The sequence below is a fragment of the Labeo rohita genome, chromosome 2, assembly GCF_022985175.1.
Source record: "Labeo rohita strain BAU-BD-2019 chromosome 2, IGBB_LRoh.1.0, whole genome shotgun sequence".
Lineage (NCBI taxonomy): Eukaryota > Metazoa > Chordata > Actinopteri > Cypriniformes > Cyprinidae > Labeo > Labeo rohita.
In genome coordinates this window covers 26,447,579-26,465,813 of record NC_066870.1, presented here as the reverse complement: position 1 = coordinate 26,465,813, position 18,235 = coordinate 26,447,579, and the positions used below count along the sequence as shown (strand labels likewise).

Below are 18,235 nucleotides of genomic sequence, written 5' to 3'. Positions count from 1 at the left end.
GTCATGGGATGCAGATTGAAGTAAAGAAGCATAGCGGTCAGCGGAGGAGGGTGTCAGCAGAACTTTGGCATCTGACAGAGGTTGCACAGAGGTCTGTTTAGAGAGATAGATGAGTTCTGAGGCACTGCACAACAGCACGCTGTCATTTCCTGCAACTCTAATATCAGATTTAAAAGAATGAGGAAGGGTTTCCCAGTAAGAATGCAAGAATCTGGATCAAAGATCACTAGCCTTTCTTGTAGCCTTGTATGGTTCGGATAGTGAGTCTAAATTACGCAAAGCCTTTTGCAGGTGTCCTGCAACACTTGGGTGTGCCCAATATGTCTGTGCCAAATTGTTAATTGGCCAGTATTAGTGATATGTTTTATCAGTAGATATCGGACATGTATTTCTCAGTACTGTATATTTAATTGTGCATGCTTATTACCTCCAGTGTTATTTTCAACCTGATCTCATGATGAAAACATATCTGTGCGCATTTTTACGCGAGACGCAAAATACCTACCACCATGTACGTTTCGTGACATTTTCAATGTGAAATGTCCAATGAGTGGCTCTAAAGGAATGTTCGTTTTTTTCCCTGGAAGAGGTGAACATACATATGCTATGTTTTATGTGACATTGGTTTTGTACATCATGAAATGTTTAATGCTCCGTGACGCTTTAAAATACTGTACCATCTGCACTACATCTAAACCTACCCGATAGTATGAACAGAAGTGGATGTAAGGTAAAAACGCAATCACAAGAATGCCATTTTAGCTTGTTTTACCGTTTTACCGTTTCTGTTGGAAACTGCAGTGATATGTACTTATTGGTACATTTTTCGCGTCTTGCGAAAAAGTTTCCACAGGTACGTTTTCATCATGAGATCAGGCAGGTTATTTTAGTATTTTTTTTAGTATACTACTATAGTTTTCTTAAAATGTGCAATTTTTATTATTTTATATATTACTGTATAGCTTAATTTTTATTTCTGTTTTAGTTATAGTGGTTTTAGTACTTTAACTTTATTTCAGTTAATTGCCAAGGCAATGTTTCTCATTTATGTTGTTTCTCATTAGTTTTTCTTCTAATATTTCATTTATTTCAGTTTTATTTCAATTACAGAAAACAATTTTTTATTTAGTTAACAATAACAAGATTGATTACCTTTGCTGTTATCTAATGCTCAATTAATTTGAATCTTTAAAGAATTATATTATAAATTTTTTTTAAAAAATGATTTAAATTACTGAAAACATTTTTTTAGTTATCAGTAACAACATTGATTACCTTTGCTGTTATCTAAAGCTCACTGAAATTAAATCTTTTTTAAAAAAATATATATATATTATAGAAATTATTTAAAAAATGAAAAAAATAAATATATATTTTTAAAAATGATAAAATTATTAGGGCTGACAAACGATTAATCGCATACAAAATAAAAGTTTGAGTTTGCCTAATATATGTCTGTGTACTGTGTGTAATTGTGTATATAAATACACAAATTACTGTATATATTTAAGAGAAATTTTATTTATGTACAAAATATTTTATTTTATTTTATTTATATATAATATAAATTCTATAAAAAATATAATAAATACATATACTTGTAAAATATTTCTTAAATATATACATGAATGTGCTTGTATTTATATATATATAATAATTACACACAGTACACATACATATATTAGGCAAACTCAAACTTTTTTTTTTGTATGCGATTAATCGTATGCCAGCCTTAAAAATTATACGTTTTTTAATAACAATAAAAAAAATATTTAAAAATTGTAAAAAGATATTTTTAAAAATTATTTAAAAAAATTCTTAAATTATTTAATAAAATGAATATCTATTTTCTTATTTTACATTTATAATGCTGTGATGACTAAATTCACTTTAAAACAGCATTTAAAACAGTCTTGTTTAGTTTTTTTGTGTTAGACAAATAGTATATAATTAATATCTGCCATTTGTCAGTTATTGACCATATCATGAAAATATTTATCGTCTTATGAGTACTGAACAATTATAATATTGTGCATTGCTAATTTTTCTACTCAGTATTGAGGACTAATGCAAAATCGGTTTTCTGTGTATGATTGACTGATGGATTGATTGTCATTTCTTGAATTTGGTGATAAAACAGAAACCGAGTTTGTCATTTCTTCCGTTATTGTGATGTGTATTTGACAGAAACAATGTCTCTTGCTTCTGTTGTTGGGTGGGATTTTAGTTTATCCATTGGGAATTGATTAGATCATTGAATTGTTGCAGTTTGCTGTTGCTGCAATCTTATGTGAGTGACAGTTGTCCCGCCCTCCAAGAAATGCCGTTGCAAAGAAACGACCGTATTTCATAAAATGCTAAATAAGTTAGAAGTGGGCAGTGCTGTCGATTTATCAGGGAGCAAAAAAGGGAAGACATGTGCAGCGCTCTTGCGTCACAGGCTGCCTTGACCAGGCGCGTCTCGCGTCATCTCAAATATCTCCCAAACTCCACGCATGTACATTCCCACAAGGACAGATCCAACCACAGCGTCCCATCTCAGACCCTTCCAGTCCAAACACAATGTCTCCGTAGCTGGCGCAGTTCTGAACGAGATGGAAAACATGGCTAATGTTTCCACCACACATCTTTATTCTCCACAGCTCAAAAAAGATACATGTGGAACAAGGTGCACACTTTTCAGCGAAAACGGCTGCTTACTCCAAGGAGCAGAAAAGCAGACAGAATGCTATATTAGGTAATAGACACATCGGCTCAGAATCCCCCAGATAAGTGCCATTCATACTTACTGGAAGCTGCGTCGCAGCCCTTAGGAGTTCCCCATTTCCGTTTATTCAGCTTCCTTTGGCCTTATAAGGAAACGGCCCGGGGGAGGAAGTCGGTTGTTGTGAAAGAGGCCTGTTAGTCACTTTCTCTGCTCTGCCCTGTATGCTTGTTTACTGCCTGATCACAATGGTTAATTGCCAAGCACCTGGCTCTGATTCTCGCCTCAAAGGCCTTGTTTGTGTCCAGTGTGCACGCACGTTATGCTGGAACCACATGTTTGCATGAGTGACCTGGTGAGTGAACCAAATCTCCTGCTTTTAGACTCTCAGTCACAAAGGATCTGACCGACTTACTCTCCTAGATGTCATTGAATCATAAAAAGGCAGTTATGATTTCTGCCACCTCGTAAATACTCAGTTCTCATAATAGGAAGAGGGCATGATGCACTACTTTGTTTTTTTTCTTTTTTCTTTTTTTTGTTCCACTGCTGATGTTTATCAGCTCATGCACCTTCCTGAGTCACGTAGCGTTTCTCACATATTTCTAGCTGTGTTTTCAGAGAACCTAATGGTTTCGTCATTGCAGTAAAACTGTTTATGCTTCCGTTTTCTTTCCATCCATGAGTGAAAAAAAAAAAAAAAAAAAATCACCTATGAAGTAGATCCGGAGAGGGTATGGCTCTCCCACACACGTTCTTTGTGTTTTGGCTACATGCACTTCCTGACCTCATCCTCCTGTCACCTTCATTCTAGACTTTGTAGGGGCAAGGTTATCATTCGGTTTTCCTCCTGCCCACATCTTTAACCTCACCCCAGATTCTCTGCCGAGTCAGCAAAATTGGTGCCTCCTCCCAAGGCACTAGGGGAACACGTTTTTTTGCTCTTCTGGCATTGTCTGTTGAGGGGGTGTTGTGCATATTTAACCTTGCCCCTATTTTCAGTATCTGTCACTGATAGAGTGAACCTTTCACCTTTGAAGTGTCACAGTGGTTGTCAGTTTGCATGTCTTCTTTGCATGCAAGTGATGCAGATTGTAAGTTAAAAAAAAATTAAGCGCTATCTAGGTCTGTCTATTTCCATGGAAATTAATGTTATATATATATATATATATATATATATATATATTATAATAATTTATAATATATAATAATTTATAAATATAATAATTTATAATAATTATTTCCAATAAAAAAAAATGTAAAATATATATATGATAAATGTACAATATCTTTTAAAATGTTTGGGGTTAGTGAACATTTTTTTTTAAAGAAATAAAATAAAATTAATGTCTTTTTAGTGAGGGCAGAATAAATGATTGAAAGAGACAGGAGACAGTAAGAACATGTATTAAGTTGTTAAAGATTAGTTTCATATATTCTTCTGAATTTTGTATTCATAATAACACGATGATTAAGAACACCAAATCAGCATATTGAATGATTTATGAAGGGTCATGTGACTTTGAAGCTTGGTGTAATGACAGCTGAAAATTCAGCTTTGCATCACAGGAATAAATTACATTTAAATGTATTTAAAATAAAATATAAATAAATAAATAAATAAATAAATACACACATATTGTAATAATATTTCACAATATTGTTAATATTTTGTACTTTGGATCAAGTAGTGGCAGATTAAATTAATTAAAAGAGACAGTAATAACATGTATAATGTTATAGAAGATTGTAATTTCGCATATTCTTCTGAAATTTCTGTTCATCAAAGAATCCTGAAAAATTATTACAATTCATCATCATAATAACAAAATTATTAAGAGCACCACATCAGCATATTAGAATAATTTCTGAAGGATCGTGACATTGAAAACTGGATTAATGGCTGCTTAAAATTCAGCTTTGCCATCACAGGAATAAATTACATTTTAAAATATATTAAATTAGAAACTATTTTGTATTGCAATAATATTGCACAATATTGTTAATATTTCATAATGCTTACTTGATGAGCATAAGAGACCAATCCCAAAATGTTGAATGTAAAATTATAATGTACATGTACTGTATTTGACTTTGTATTTAACTGTACATTAGTTAAATACAAATACAAATTTTTATTTTAACGGCTATGCAATGTAAGCATCATGCAAAATGCATTTAAGTGGTCACTTGCGCACATCATTATAGGTTAGACTTAAAATGCACATCAAGTCTCTGTACACCAAGGGGCCCTAAAAAGCTTGAAGACCCCTGTTTTATAGTGTGTTCACTATTGCATGTTGCATTAGTGTCCCATTAAGAGTATTTATAGCTTACATGTGTTGTGAAACCAGGATTTGTGGTCAAAATAACTTCATGTAACGTTCAAAATAAATTACAAAGGACAGCATTCCTACAATTCCTCCGGCTGTTAAACACATGCTTAATGAATTCCTTAACAATCATTTTTCACTCAGTGATAATTTAAAGGTATTATCATAAAGTGGCTTGACTTGAGCTATTTAGATCTTCTCAAATCCCTCTTTTGTCTGCCTTTTTGTTAAACAAGTTTTTACAGGGTGGTGTAGGTACCACGGAGTGATGCACACACCGGCAATGCCAGCTCCACCTGTCTGATCAAACGTTTTGGTGGGGTGTTGGCGACGCTGCGCCGGTCCCTAACCTCAAAAGTTTAACATCATCATCAACATCATCGTAATTAAACTAAGCTCACCATATTGATGCTAGGGACCTTTTTAGTAGGGACCTTCTTTTTTTTTGTTTTTTTTTTTTCTTTCTACCAGAGCTGTATCGTAATGGTTCTGCAGGGAACATGTTGTGTAAGCTTGTCCAAACAATTTCCTCCTACTTCAGTCATTTGTCCCTCGTCTATTTTTCTGTCTGCCCGGTCATGAGTCTGTCTGTCTCTGTGTCTCTCTACACATCTGTCAGTTTCCCCCACAAGTCACGCCCTCACACACACACACACACACACACACACACACAGACAGACACAAGCACACGAACGTTCTGTGACCCCTTCTGTGCACATGCATGCTGACGTGAGCAAACACTCTGTCACATGATCTCAGCTGGGAGATGAGAAATCCCATTCATTTCCTTTCGTTTTTCTTTCATGCCCCTCGTTTCCCTCCCCCTTTGAGTGTGCTGCTTTGCTGGAAATTCCTGTAAGCCGAGGAGAACGCTTTTGGCATTTCAGTGCGTGCAGCTTTTGTGTGTTTTCAGTTTCTGATTCTTGTAAGAAGCTTTGCAGCAGCTGACTGGGCCTGTGAGGAACAGGGAAGGGTGTGGAACGTAATCATGTTGATCATTGCAACTGTGTGAACTTGCCATGAACTCATGAATTACCATGAATTAGAAAAATAATTAATGTTTTGCACATTCTCTGTCTGCAGTCGGATTAAAAAACAAGACAGTCATGCCTCAAACTCACGCTACTGTGCCCATGTTCCTGCGTCAAAATGGACACAATGTTAAGACAAACAGCAGTGTTTTGATGTTGCTGCTTTTTCTTACATAAGTAAAAATGTGCAAATGTACTTACTTTCAACTTTGAATAATTGGTGGTTAGCTGGCATTTAGGACGTGGCTTTTAGTCCATGTGTGTTTGCATTGAGGCAAATTTGTTTGCTAGCACACTCCTGAACATTGATAGAATTTACTTTTAGCATAATAATTCAGACTTTTTCTTCTAGTAAAACTGACCAAATATATTGATGACTCTTGCTGTATTACACAGATTTTTGTCCAGTCAAATGCTGCATCCCCGTGCAACCAACTGTGGTTCAGAGCTGATGTAACTGCAGCTTTTTGGCTTTTTAAAAAAAACTGTAATGACAAATAATGAGCCTTTAACCCGTACTGCACAAACTTTGTGTTCAGGGTTTCTGCAGGTCCTTAAAAAGTCTTACATTTAGTTGTATCAAAGAACTTGTGGACGGAAAGACAAGAATTGCGATATGGCTTAATGTGATGATTAAACTTCAAAAGGCTATGATTTCATTGAATAAACATGGGCGCTGTACATTTCAAAGTCAGGTGCTGTGCTGTTTTTGTGTACTGCCGCTACCGGCAGCGTTGCCAGGTCTGCATAATAAAACTAGCTCAATAGCCAATCAAAAATGATTTTTTTAGGCCATTTTTCCATTTTTCTTTGAAAGGAAAGTGGAGATGAGACTGGAAGGTGGGGTGGGATTGGGAAAGGTCCACAAGGTGGGATTCGAACTCGGGACACCCGAGGCTCAACTGCACTGTATGTCGGCGCACTGCCCACAAGGCTATTGGTGCCGACATATCCCAAATATTAAAACTCGTAATGTGCAATTCCCATACATAACGTGTATATTTCACAGTCACTGTTAAAAATGTATATATTGTAGTGATCATCAGCACAGATCAACGGCTCCTTCACAAAACCTAACATCTATCGCTGTTTTATCATTGTTAGAATATGGAATATTTCAGTACAAGCGTTTCAGTCAAGTACACTTTATGCACTTTCAAACCATTAACCCGTGGGAAAACTGTGGACTTGGCAACCCTGTTTACCAGGAAAACAGTGCAGATGAAACAGACATACATCTGCCGTTCCGAAAGCGCCACCTGCTGGCAGAGAACGAATTTGCATTTTCAATAAGTCTGTATGTTTTTTTGGTTCCTACTAATGTGAAAATCAACCCATATTTATACGCTGCAAACACACAGAGTAAATGTGAACTGGTGGATCAACAGAAAGCTAATGTATTATAAAAATGTAACAATTAAGTAAAATATATTTATGTAGTTTAATTACTATAATATCTGATTGCTAATGATTATTTAAATTAATATAATATTTGTTGTGCTACTTTTAATTAGATTATAGGCTAAAATGTGAACGTTTTGTTTTTTTGTGAAAACCTGTATGTGAACTGTAAATCATGCTTTTTACTGTCATTTTTACAGTTTAATAAGTTACCATAGACATTATCTTACCCTGCTTAAGCAATATTATGTTTATTTGTGCAGGTTTTAAAAAAGGCCTTAAAAAGTTGTACAGTTGAGCTTAAAAATCCTGAATGTACCCTCAATTTTGAGGGTCAGTAAGATTTTATTTTAAGAAAATAGTATTTTTATTCACCAAGGATGCATTAAACTAATCAATAGTATAAGGATATTTTTTCAAAGACGTTAAACCGACCCCAAACTTTTGAACAATAGAGTATGTTACATAAATATGTTAACCTCAAAAACTACGCTGACCATCAGCTTTAATTCAGGAATGGCTGTTGTGTTTACTGCGACTCACTGAAAAGATAATGAGTTTGATTGCACTTTATGTACATACTATTTTAAACATTATTGTAACAACTTAAACTGCCTAAGTACAGCATAAGCTAGCATTAGAAATAATGAAGGAGCTATTATTTTCACAAGCTTGTATAATGAGTAGGCACAAATTCCAATGGCCTAAATAATCACCAGATTCAAATTTCATTGGAAGTTGCTTTATGAGATGATCTTTCCTGGTCAGGCACGATGAGCCGTTAGTCAGGGCATGTTGACGGCCAAAACACTCTCTATTTTCCTCTCTCGCCCCCCCCGCCTTTCCTCCCTCACGCTCCTTGTTTAGAACAGTCATATACGGTATTCCCGCCGAGAGCTCAAAGAGCGGGAATGTAGGAAGCATCTGGAGCCTGGTGAGATTACTGTGCAAGCCGGCACGTTGCCACCAGGTGTCCGTTAGAGGCAGGGGCTTTTTGATTTAATACTGGCGCTTGATTGGAAAGCTGGCGGGAACTGCCGTTTCACTTTGAACTTAAGAAAAAAAGTCTGCCTGCAAAGCCACGCATATCAGAGCAGACTGTGACCAAACAGAACGATGCATACTTCACATTCTCACTTGACCACTGTTTACATGCTGCATCCTGGATTTATCAGTGCCTTTTGCTTTTCAGATGCTTCAGAGGCATACCAAAGGAGTCAGAAGGAAAAATAAGCATGGGAAGCGTGCTTGATTTTGTTGTATGGTCTGTTAGTTGCACGTTCAGTTGTCATGTTTTTGCAGCATTTATTAAAGTTAGTTTATGATAACAAATAAAGCTTTGTTTATTCGCTATATATTTTGGATATCTATTATTGTTTAATTATTGTTGAATATGCAACTGCTCAAAGTTGCCTAAAATAGAGCACTCCAGGGTGGGGTGCAGTTTTCCAGTGCCCCCTTCCTCCTCCTCCTCCTCCTCCTCCTCACTGGATCAGAATACCACAGATTGGAGAAAGAGACGCCTGTTTTGGAGACTCTCCTTGGCGCTGTAGACCGCACAGTTATGTGAACAAGCAGGGTGTGATTGCACGTGAGCCTGGTTCCAACTCAGAGAGAGAGAATGAGGAGTGTGTGTGTGTTTGTAAGTCATGGATAAGGGTTAATAATCCTTACTGACTCTGAAGAGAAAATAAAGATCCATAGGAAGTGCAGCACACTTAGTGGTGCCTTGTGACATGGTCTAAACCTCTCGGAACAAGCATGTTCATAAATGCACATCTGTGAGCACATAACCCCTTGTGAAAAAGTATAACTTAGCACAATTTTAAAACAAGTATGTGTTATATAAGTAATATGTTTTAAAATAATATACTACTGTTTTAAAACTCTTAATTGCATGTTAATTGCAATAAAATTAAAATGTATTAGTTACTTTTTTTTATACTAGATGCAATTAGCTGAACTTGAGTGTTTTTGACCCATTTCAGGCCTGTTTAATATGTATTTTTCTTAACTGCATTTGAAATATGATAAATTTGTGCTGCTGAATGTACTGGCATTTATAGTTAAGCTAAAGTATACTTTAATATCACGTTTTTGTTTAAACTTAATCCTTGTATTTAAAAGCATAGTCCACCCAACAATGAAAATCCTGTCATTAATTACTCACCCTTAAGTCGTTACGAATTCGTAAGACCTTTGTTCATTTTTGAACACAAATTAAGATTTTTTTTTTTTTTATGAAATCCGAGAGCTTTCTGACCCTGCATACATAGCAATGCAACTGACACGTTTAAGGCCCAGAAAGGTAGTAAGGACATTGTTAAAATGAAGTGAAGTCAAACAGATCTTGATAATGTGAGTGTATGTTAGACATGCATTTCCTCCTTCAAATATTTGATTACACAGATGAAGACTGTGCATGGACTATGCACAAAAACTGTTGTAGCTTGACAATAACTGCACATGTAAATACACTTTCTGTAATACACCACCTTGTTTTAATCTCCACTGGTGTAATATTAAATTTTTTATTGGCGTGTAGGCTGTTTGTTGTAGTGCTGAAAGTATAATGCATCTGTATTGATTCACTTTTGCAAGCACCCTTTTAGTTGCAAACTGCAAAGCAGTTAAATTGCCAAGAATTCATTTGCAGCATTCTTATTCATTCCCAAATAAACTTAAAGGGATCATGACATATTTTTTTTTTTATCATTTTTTAATATATTTCTTGAGGTTTACTTATAATGTTAATAAAGTTGTTTGCACAAAAAACAAATAAACGTGGAAAAATGAATGTTTTCAACCCTCATTCTGACCCTCTGCCTGAAACAACCTGTTTTAAAGCGGCGGGTCCTTTAGGGCTTGTTAGCAATCGGTCACTGTAATGTTTTTCTTACGTCATCGCGTAGGAAACAGTATCAATGGCCCCTCCCTGTTCCACATGAGTGTTTTGATAACATAATCAAAATAAAACTGTCATTTCCAGACAAAGCATTATGAAATAATTTACTTACAGTTTGTGATGCAGCTGCAGTCAGATCTAGTACCGCTTCTTCTGTCAACATATTTTTATTTGTGAACTCTCCTTGACACTGTGCCTCATATACAAAACAAAATTCTTTGATCAATCCTTAAACACGATATGGTACGCCATTAAAAATAAACTATCCTTTTGTTCCTTACACTGGGATCCTTGTAATATCTGTACAAAGATGTGAACGAGCTCCTTAAACCAAATGCATCAAAGCGAACGTTCTTACACTTCATTTGTCCTATTGATGACAGACTCAAGCTTGTGGTCAGAAAGCGATCTGTATACTGTATCTGGTGTAGACAAGATAGCGGCAGTAATCGTAATTTCTATTTTCTGTTTGTAATTTCTATACGCATTCAGCCTTTTCAAGTGATCAGCCATTAAGCGACTGAACGCCAGTGCGCGGGGCCTATAGTAAGAAGATGACATTTGTGGTTATGCGAATGTTTGTGCCCAGGAGACATCATCTCACACCTCAGATCCATACAAGCCATTTTTTGAGCTTGATTAAATAAATGCTTGTTTATAATGAGGAGAATGTCTTAAGCTATAAAACTTGCAGGACGTTTCAATGGTACAAAGACCTCTTATGTGCCAAAAGGTCAAGGCAAATTTCATTTCTCATGTCATGACCCATTTAAGCTACATTTCTCACATTTGTGCATATAAAATGTACTTCTTTCCAGTAGATGAGATTAAATCACTGCAGCCTACATGGAGCCTACTTGGTACACACTATGGCTCTGTCTATGCAAGTCTTACAGTTTTCCTGTGAGGGTTTTCTTTTTAAAAAAAGGAAGATGTGGTTGGAAAAAAACTGTGCAGAGAGACATCGTCCTTTATGAGACCTGTATGTTTGAATGAATATGCCAATGTATTCTAGAGTGCTGCAATTATGTATGCAGGGCCGCTGTGCCCATTTCCTGGAATGCAGCACACGGAGCCGTGAAAGAGACTGTGTTTGCTGTGAGAAGACAAAGCCCAGGCACTAAGCAACATATGTTTAGAACTTACGGCCCCTTCTAGGAACGTCCTGGAATGCCAGGGGTGCAGCGCGGGTTTAGGAGAGCGCACGTGTGGAGCAAAGGGAGGGGGGCGTACAAGGAGCGTGTTTGTCTCTAGAAAGAACCAAACCTTTCACTGCCTCCAGTGTTTCCTGCGTTTCTGCGGTTACTTTGATAGTCACCTCTCTGTGGGTGTGCTGATATTAAAACTTACTTGGTGCTGCTAAGTGGTTCTTAAAATGACCCTTTGGAGGATGCAGCGGTATGAAAGGATTGCGTTGAGCAAATCCCTAACATGAGCACGGTCAGAACGATTTATGCTGTGAAGTAGCGCTGGGCGATATACCGGTTCAAACGGTAAACCGGTTTGAATTATGCAAACAATATGAAAATTTGCCTAAGCGACATACAGTGTCATGAATTGAGAGAAGATCCCTGTTAGCTGCATACACTTCTGACTAATGGTTGGAAAACGTATTATTATTATTATTATTATTATTATTATTATTATTATAACATATTAATATTAATTCCCTTAACTTGGCTAATAAACCAACTTTAAATGCTTGTTAACGGAAGCCAGAGTCACTGAAGATTGACACAAAGAGGAGAAAATACTGTAGCAGGCAGATCAAGCTCACTGTGCTCACTGCGCACAATGAGCAAAATATACTGGGGTGAGGGGTTTATATGAATGCATCTCAGGGGAACTGACTGTCTTCAGAAAAGTTTAAGGAAATGCTGTATTGCTGCTGTTCCAATAGTGCCACCTGCTGTCAGAGAGTGAATTTGCATTTTTAGGCCCTGTTTACACTAGTGCGTTTTCGTTTTAAAATGGCATTTTAAAATGAAAATGATCCTCGTCCACACTAGTGTTTTCACTGTTTCAGAGACAATCTCAGTCCACACTACCCAACGAAAACATGTCACATGACCATTCATGCAGGTTCAACTATAGATATGTATAGGTAGATTCCCTATTATTTAGATGGTGTCTAATTTACATCAAAAACTGAGCATGCTATATGTAGCATGCTTGTTTGGATCGTAATTAAAATGCAGCAGTTCTGCAACCGTTTCATGCATTCTGATTAATATAAAGGCACAATCAGGGAAAAACTGTGCCAAATCCTCAAACTGCCAGAATCCTAGAAGAAAAAAAAATGTGTTACTGATTTTTTTTTTTATTAAACTTTTTTTTACTCATTTTATTCTAAGGCCACATGCCTATCTGTCCCCCACGTTTTTGTTTGTAAAAACACTTGGTCCTAAAACAAGGAGGGAGAAGATAAGCCTCTGTGTTTAGCCTCAGAGGACAGACGCACCTGTTTTCAGTTGTACCGTTAGTCTGATTGATGGGCCCCCTGAACTGGGTGGTCTGGACTGATGTTGCTGGGTATTTGTGTGGTCGGAGCTGTCAGACAGATATCTTGATTTACATGTATATCATTTATATAGCTAAACTATTCTGGAGGCCTGACTTTATCGAGTTAACAGACATGATTGCTATTTAAAGGTATCGTTCCCCCCGAAAATAAAACCTATATGACTGACTGGGTTCTGCTCAACACAAAAGAATGTTTCAACTGTTTTTATTCATATATTGAAAGTCAGTGCAATTCAGAATGTTATAACTCCTCATACCAGAATATTCCCAGAACTGATTCATCAGTTTTTTTTTTTTTTTTTTTTTTTGAAAAGGTCTTGTTCATACATGAGCTCTAAATAGTAATTGATCAGTAATTTACCTGTTAAGCCTGTATGTGTGAACCGTCCTACTGTCTTATAAAAGTATGTAGTATGTTATCTCATTTATCACATACATTGTCCATACATGATACTGTATATGCTTAAAATCCTGCTTCCGTTTTAATCTTGCTGCATTTTTGTTTTGTTGTAGAATTTTCTCCTTTTATTCGGCACGATAACCGATGGCAGAGAATGTCGACGACTAATAACATAGCCCAGGCCAGGAAGTTGGTGGAGCAGCTGAGGATCGAGGCAGGCATCGAACGTATCAAGGTACACATGATTTCAAAAACTGTTTGAATAATCCTGTCTAATATTATGTAAATGACAGCTGTGTCAGAAATGCACTATCAAAACCCTGTGACAGGGTTTGTTTTGCACCTTACGTCTAAATAGTTCATTATATGATTTACACTTACAGTACAATATGTGCACTTCCATGTACTTACCTACCTAAGAAAGTTATGGTAATATAAGGTAACTACATGGAGTAGGGTTAGGTTTAGGGGTAGGTTCAGGGTTAGTACCTAGTTATTGTAATTACTATAATAAGTACATAGTATGTACATGAAGAACAGGACTAAAACAAAATATTAGTGCTACCTGCTTAAAATCTACTTTTCAACTTAAAATGAACCACCATAATATTAAAGGTGGCACAATAGAAAGCCACTTGATGAATCAGAGTTCATCTTAAGTGCCCTGTCCATAAATCATGACTAATATTCATATGTAGACGATTCACAGGGTCATACACAATTCATCAGGGTAACGCATCACAAAAATAATGCAATAAACATTAACTAAATAACAGAAAATGCTACACAAAATGCCATTAAGTACTTTACTTGCAGTTTAAAGTTTGGGATCAGTAAGATTTTTAATGTATTTGTAAAGAAGTTTCTTCATCAAGGCTGCATTTACTGCAGCAAAAACAGTAATATTGTGAAATATTATTTCACCGTAAAATAACTGTTTTCTGTGTTTATTCCTGTGATGCAAAGCTGAATTTTCAACATCATTACTCCAGTCTTCAAAGTCACATGATCTTTCAGAAATTATTCTAATATGCTGATTTATTATCAGTGTTGAAAATAGTTTTGCTGCTTAAAATTTTCTTGAAACCTGTGATACTTTTTTCAGGATTCTTTAATAAATAAACAGCATTTATTTAAAATAGAAATCTTTTGTAACAATATAAACTACCATTTAACTACTTTTTTTTTTTTTACTTTTATCCACCAAGGATGTGTTAAATTGATGAAAAGTGATAGCAAAGACTTTTATTGTTAGATTTCTTTTTAAATAAATGCTGTTCTTGTAACGTTTTATTAATCAAAGAAAAAAAAAAATTAAGCACAGCTGTTGCCAACATTGATCAAAAAAGTAATAAATCGGCATATTAGAATGATTTCTGAAGGATCATGTGACACTGAAGACTGGAGTAATAATACTGAAAATTCAGTTTTGCGTCAGAGGTATAAATTATATTTTAAAATATATTAAAATAGAATTTAAACTGCAATAATATTTAACATTTATTGCTGTTTTTTTTCTGTTTTTTTTTGATCAAGCAAACACTGCCTTGATGAGCATAAGAGAATTCTTTAAAAAACATAAAAACTTTTGAACGGCAGTGCACATATTTGTATAAAATCTGAATGTCCTTTTACTGTTTTAACTAAATATTATTGTGTCACTGTCACAATGTTTTTTGAAAGTGATGTACAGGAAAATGACATAAAATGAAAACCTTCTGTATCACCATTTCCCTCTCTTCCACTCTTTTTCCCAGGTGTCTAAGGCTGCTGCAGACCTCATGAGCTACTGTGAGCAGCATGCCCGCAGTGACCCTCTGCTGGTGGGGGTTCCCACCTCAGAGAATCCTTTCAAAGACAAGAAGCCTTGCATCATTCTATAGCTACTCTGTCTAGGCCAGCTATCCCAGTCCCTCTTTAACCGCTGCCCATCCCCAGTCAATGGGCAATTCAGTCCAACACTTCTTTTTACCTGGGATCCACAGTATTCTCCAGAAAATAAACGCCACACTCTCTCGGTAAAAAACAAAAAGGGGCAATATCGGAATACCTAGCGTCATGTAGCCCGGCGTTGAGTGAATCTATATGAATGAATCTGCACAGCGCGGCTGTCTAAATTCATGCATATAGATGTACTTAACAGGAGGTGGCAGATTTCGAATTTGGAAACTATTTCAAAAGATCACACAGAGACTGAGAGATACTCCAGCATGTTTTTCAGTGCAGCGGCTGACCTTGTTACCATAGGTGATGGTGGAGAGTAGATGAAGACAGTCATGATTATGCTGACTGACTAGCTGGCTAGCCCAGTCACACTGTGGTAAACGCTTGTTCAGTATTAACCCTGCATTGTTACGTCGAATCTGCAAGCTAAAGGTTCATTTTAGATTTGTATGGCCAAAATTGAATCCAGGTATGCTTAGTTTATCAAAACAAACAGCACATTTCATGTTTTACAAAGGGATTCAAGACATTAACCAGAGTTGCCAATATTTTTACATTTTTATTTCTCAGTCCGTTTGTGAGCTGTAGTTTTTCTTTACATTGATAAAAACTCATTAGGCTTAATGCTTTGTTTTTTTTTTTTTTGTTTTTTTTTTTCTAGTGTTTATACTATATTTCAAAATCCTCAAACACTAAGTTATAAAGGAATAATTTTATATAATGCAGAAAATATATTTACCTAATAATATCCTTCCCAGTCCCCTCCTAAAGTGCAGTTCTATATAAATTAGAAATATAAAAAACAGCATTTGTGGTCAAATATAACTGAAGGCCAAAATTTGGTATCAAATAATACTAGCAGAGGCTTGGACGTGCCCCATAAAATTTAGAAAGTCGAAGCCCCTGCAAAGGCCAACTTCTTTTTTTTCTCTGAAACCAAACTTGATTGTAAAATCCATATAGAAGGAAAAAAAAAATGTATAAACTTTCTTTTGGATATGTTCAGAGGTGTTAACTTTGAGAATAGCTGTTTGGATTTGTTTGTTCCAATTTCTTCTTTCTATGGAAACATGGAATCTGGTCATTGAGTATGATACTGTACAGTGTTTGATAACTAAAGCGCATTCATTTTTTTTGTGGATGTTTTATCTTTTTGTAATCTTTGTGTAAGATTTCCGTTTCTTCCATCATTCATATTTAACCATTCGGTTTGTCCTCTTTAAGGCGAGGCAAAAGATGCGAGCGACGGAATTGACGGACAGCTCCAGTGCTTGTACATGTGATAGTAAATAGGTTACCTGCTCCCTGCGAGGGAATGTGGAATGGATTGTTGACACAATGCCCACACAAGGTGCTTAAGGCGTTGTTCGAGGCACCTTTCACAAGGTGGTCCGTGTTGTTAAGTCTAAAGAGCAAGATGTGCAGTGTTATGCAACAGGCCATCGGGTTTGGCTCAGTCACATGCAAAAGATGAGGGGCAAGGTCAACCCACAACTCTGAATGTCTACTGTGCACCCAGCACATGATGCACAATCTTCTGGAGTGACGGTTTTGTGTGTGACAGTCCTCAAACAGTCACTCTCAGTATTCAGCTAAGTGCTAAAAACAGAATTCCCCCATTGTCCCGCTTCAAATGCTGGAAAATAACAACATAGTGCAGGAAATCGGGGCTCGTAGTGGGACAGAGGGGGCCTTTGCTCCTCTCAGCCCACGGGATGCTGTCATCAGCTCCTGTATTCAGAATGACTAAGGCGTGTGGAGGTCACGAGTGCTGTGACTCATCAACGGAATCACGCTGCTGCCCATCAGTGGACAGAGCTGCTCCAGCGACATCACTTCCTGTTAAGCCTGAGCAGAGCAGTGTAGTGGCTTATGCATTTCAGATAACTGGAGAAAGACAGACACTTCAGGAGACAAAGAACCGTATTACATAAAGATGAAGGATTATAAATGAACGATAAATAACGATGTTATTGCAAGCAGTCCACATTAGGATGAAGCCTTTCTGGACACGTGCAAAGTGCTCAAATGCGCCAAGCTAGTTTTAAAATAAAGCTAGCACTCGACCAGCCACCAACCAAACTTGCTGTACCACGTTTGATGGTATTACACTGGAGCAAACACTGTGAAAGTCAGCTGAGCTAAGTTAGCTTGAGTTCTCCACCCTCTTGACTCACGGTGTTGGGATACACTGTGCTCCAATGTATAGCGTTTACCTTAAGTATGCTAACAACTCCCCCGCACTTAGGTTTAATATCATTTCGCGGCATTTCTACGTTGTGAGACCTGTTAGGACGAGGACGAATTTGCGTTGCGTGCAGCGAGAACATTTAAGGTGCTGAGGAGGCCGTGATACCTTAACCTCAATTCCTCGTTCCCCAAACGTCGTTCGACTTCACACACCATCGAGCTCTTTCATGACCATGAGAGGTGAGATTTAGGCTTTGTGTGGGTAATATCTGTAGCTGAGTCCTTAGCCAGTAGATTTCAATCTCAGCCTGTCCCATTACTTTGTGTTTTTTCCTGTGTATGCATATGTATCTTTCTGCCTTGATTATGAAGAAATATATCTATTTTTTGTAATTGTTCTTCTCGGATGTGCCATAAATCATGTTTTCTTGCACACTGTTAATATTTTGTGGATATTGCTGTTTAAAAATGATGATATCGGAAAAAGTAGATGAAATAAAATAAAGACAAAATGTTACTCTGCACTGATGCTGATCTGTTTATTATATACGCTTTACTGATTTGTTGTAAATGCAAGTGTGGAACTGTCACACAAACATCTGACCCACCAATTTATTTATTTATTTTAAATGCAAAAATAAGTTTTGGGGAAATCCATTGTGCATTAATGTTATAAAAAAGTCCTTTTCCTGTTTAGCATTGAACTGGCAAGCAATTCCAGCTGCAGTGCTGAACCAATTCCCGATTGAGAGTCTGTGCATTAACATATCCTCTCACGCATTTGTCTCACGTAGACCACCAGCC

General features: G+C 36.6%; 1 protein-coding gene across 1 annotated transcript in view; it reads left to right on the top strand.

Annotated features, from left to right (window-relative positions):
* gng7 (guanine nucleotide binding protein (G protein), gamma 7) overlaps positions 1–17,955 on the top strand; it is a 32,857-nt gene extending 14,902 nt beyond the window's left edge. Inside the window, exons 3-4 of the mRNA XM_051134942.1 lie at positions 13,411–13,532; positions 15,055–17,955. Coding sequence (XP_050990899.1) covers positions 13,452–13,532; positions 15,055–15,180 — 207 coding nt within the window. The 5' untranslated portion in view covers positions 13,411–13,451 and the 3' untranslated portion in view covers positions 15,181–17,955. The remainder of the gene's footprint in view (positions 1–13,410; positions 13,533–15,054) is intronic.
* Positions 17,956–18,235: the final 280 nt, after the last annotated feature.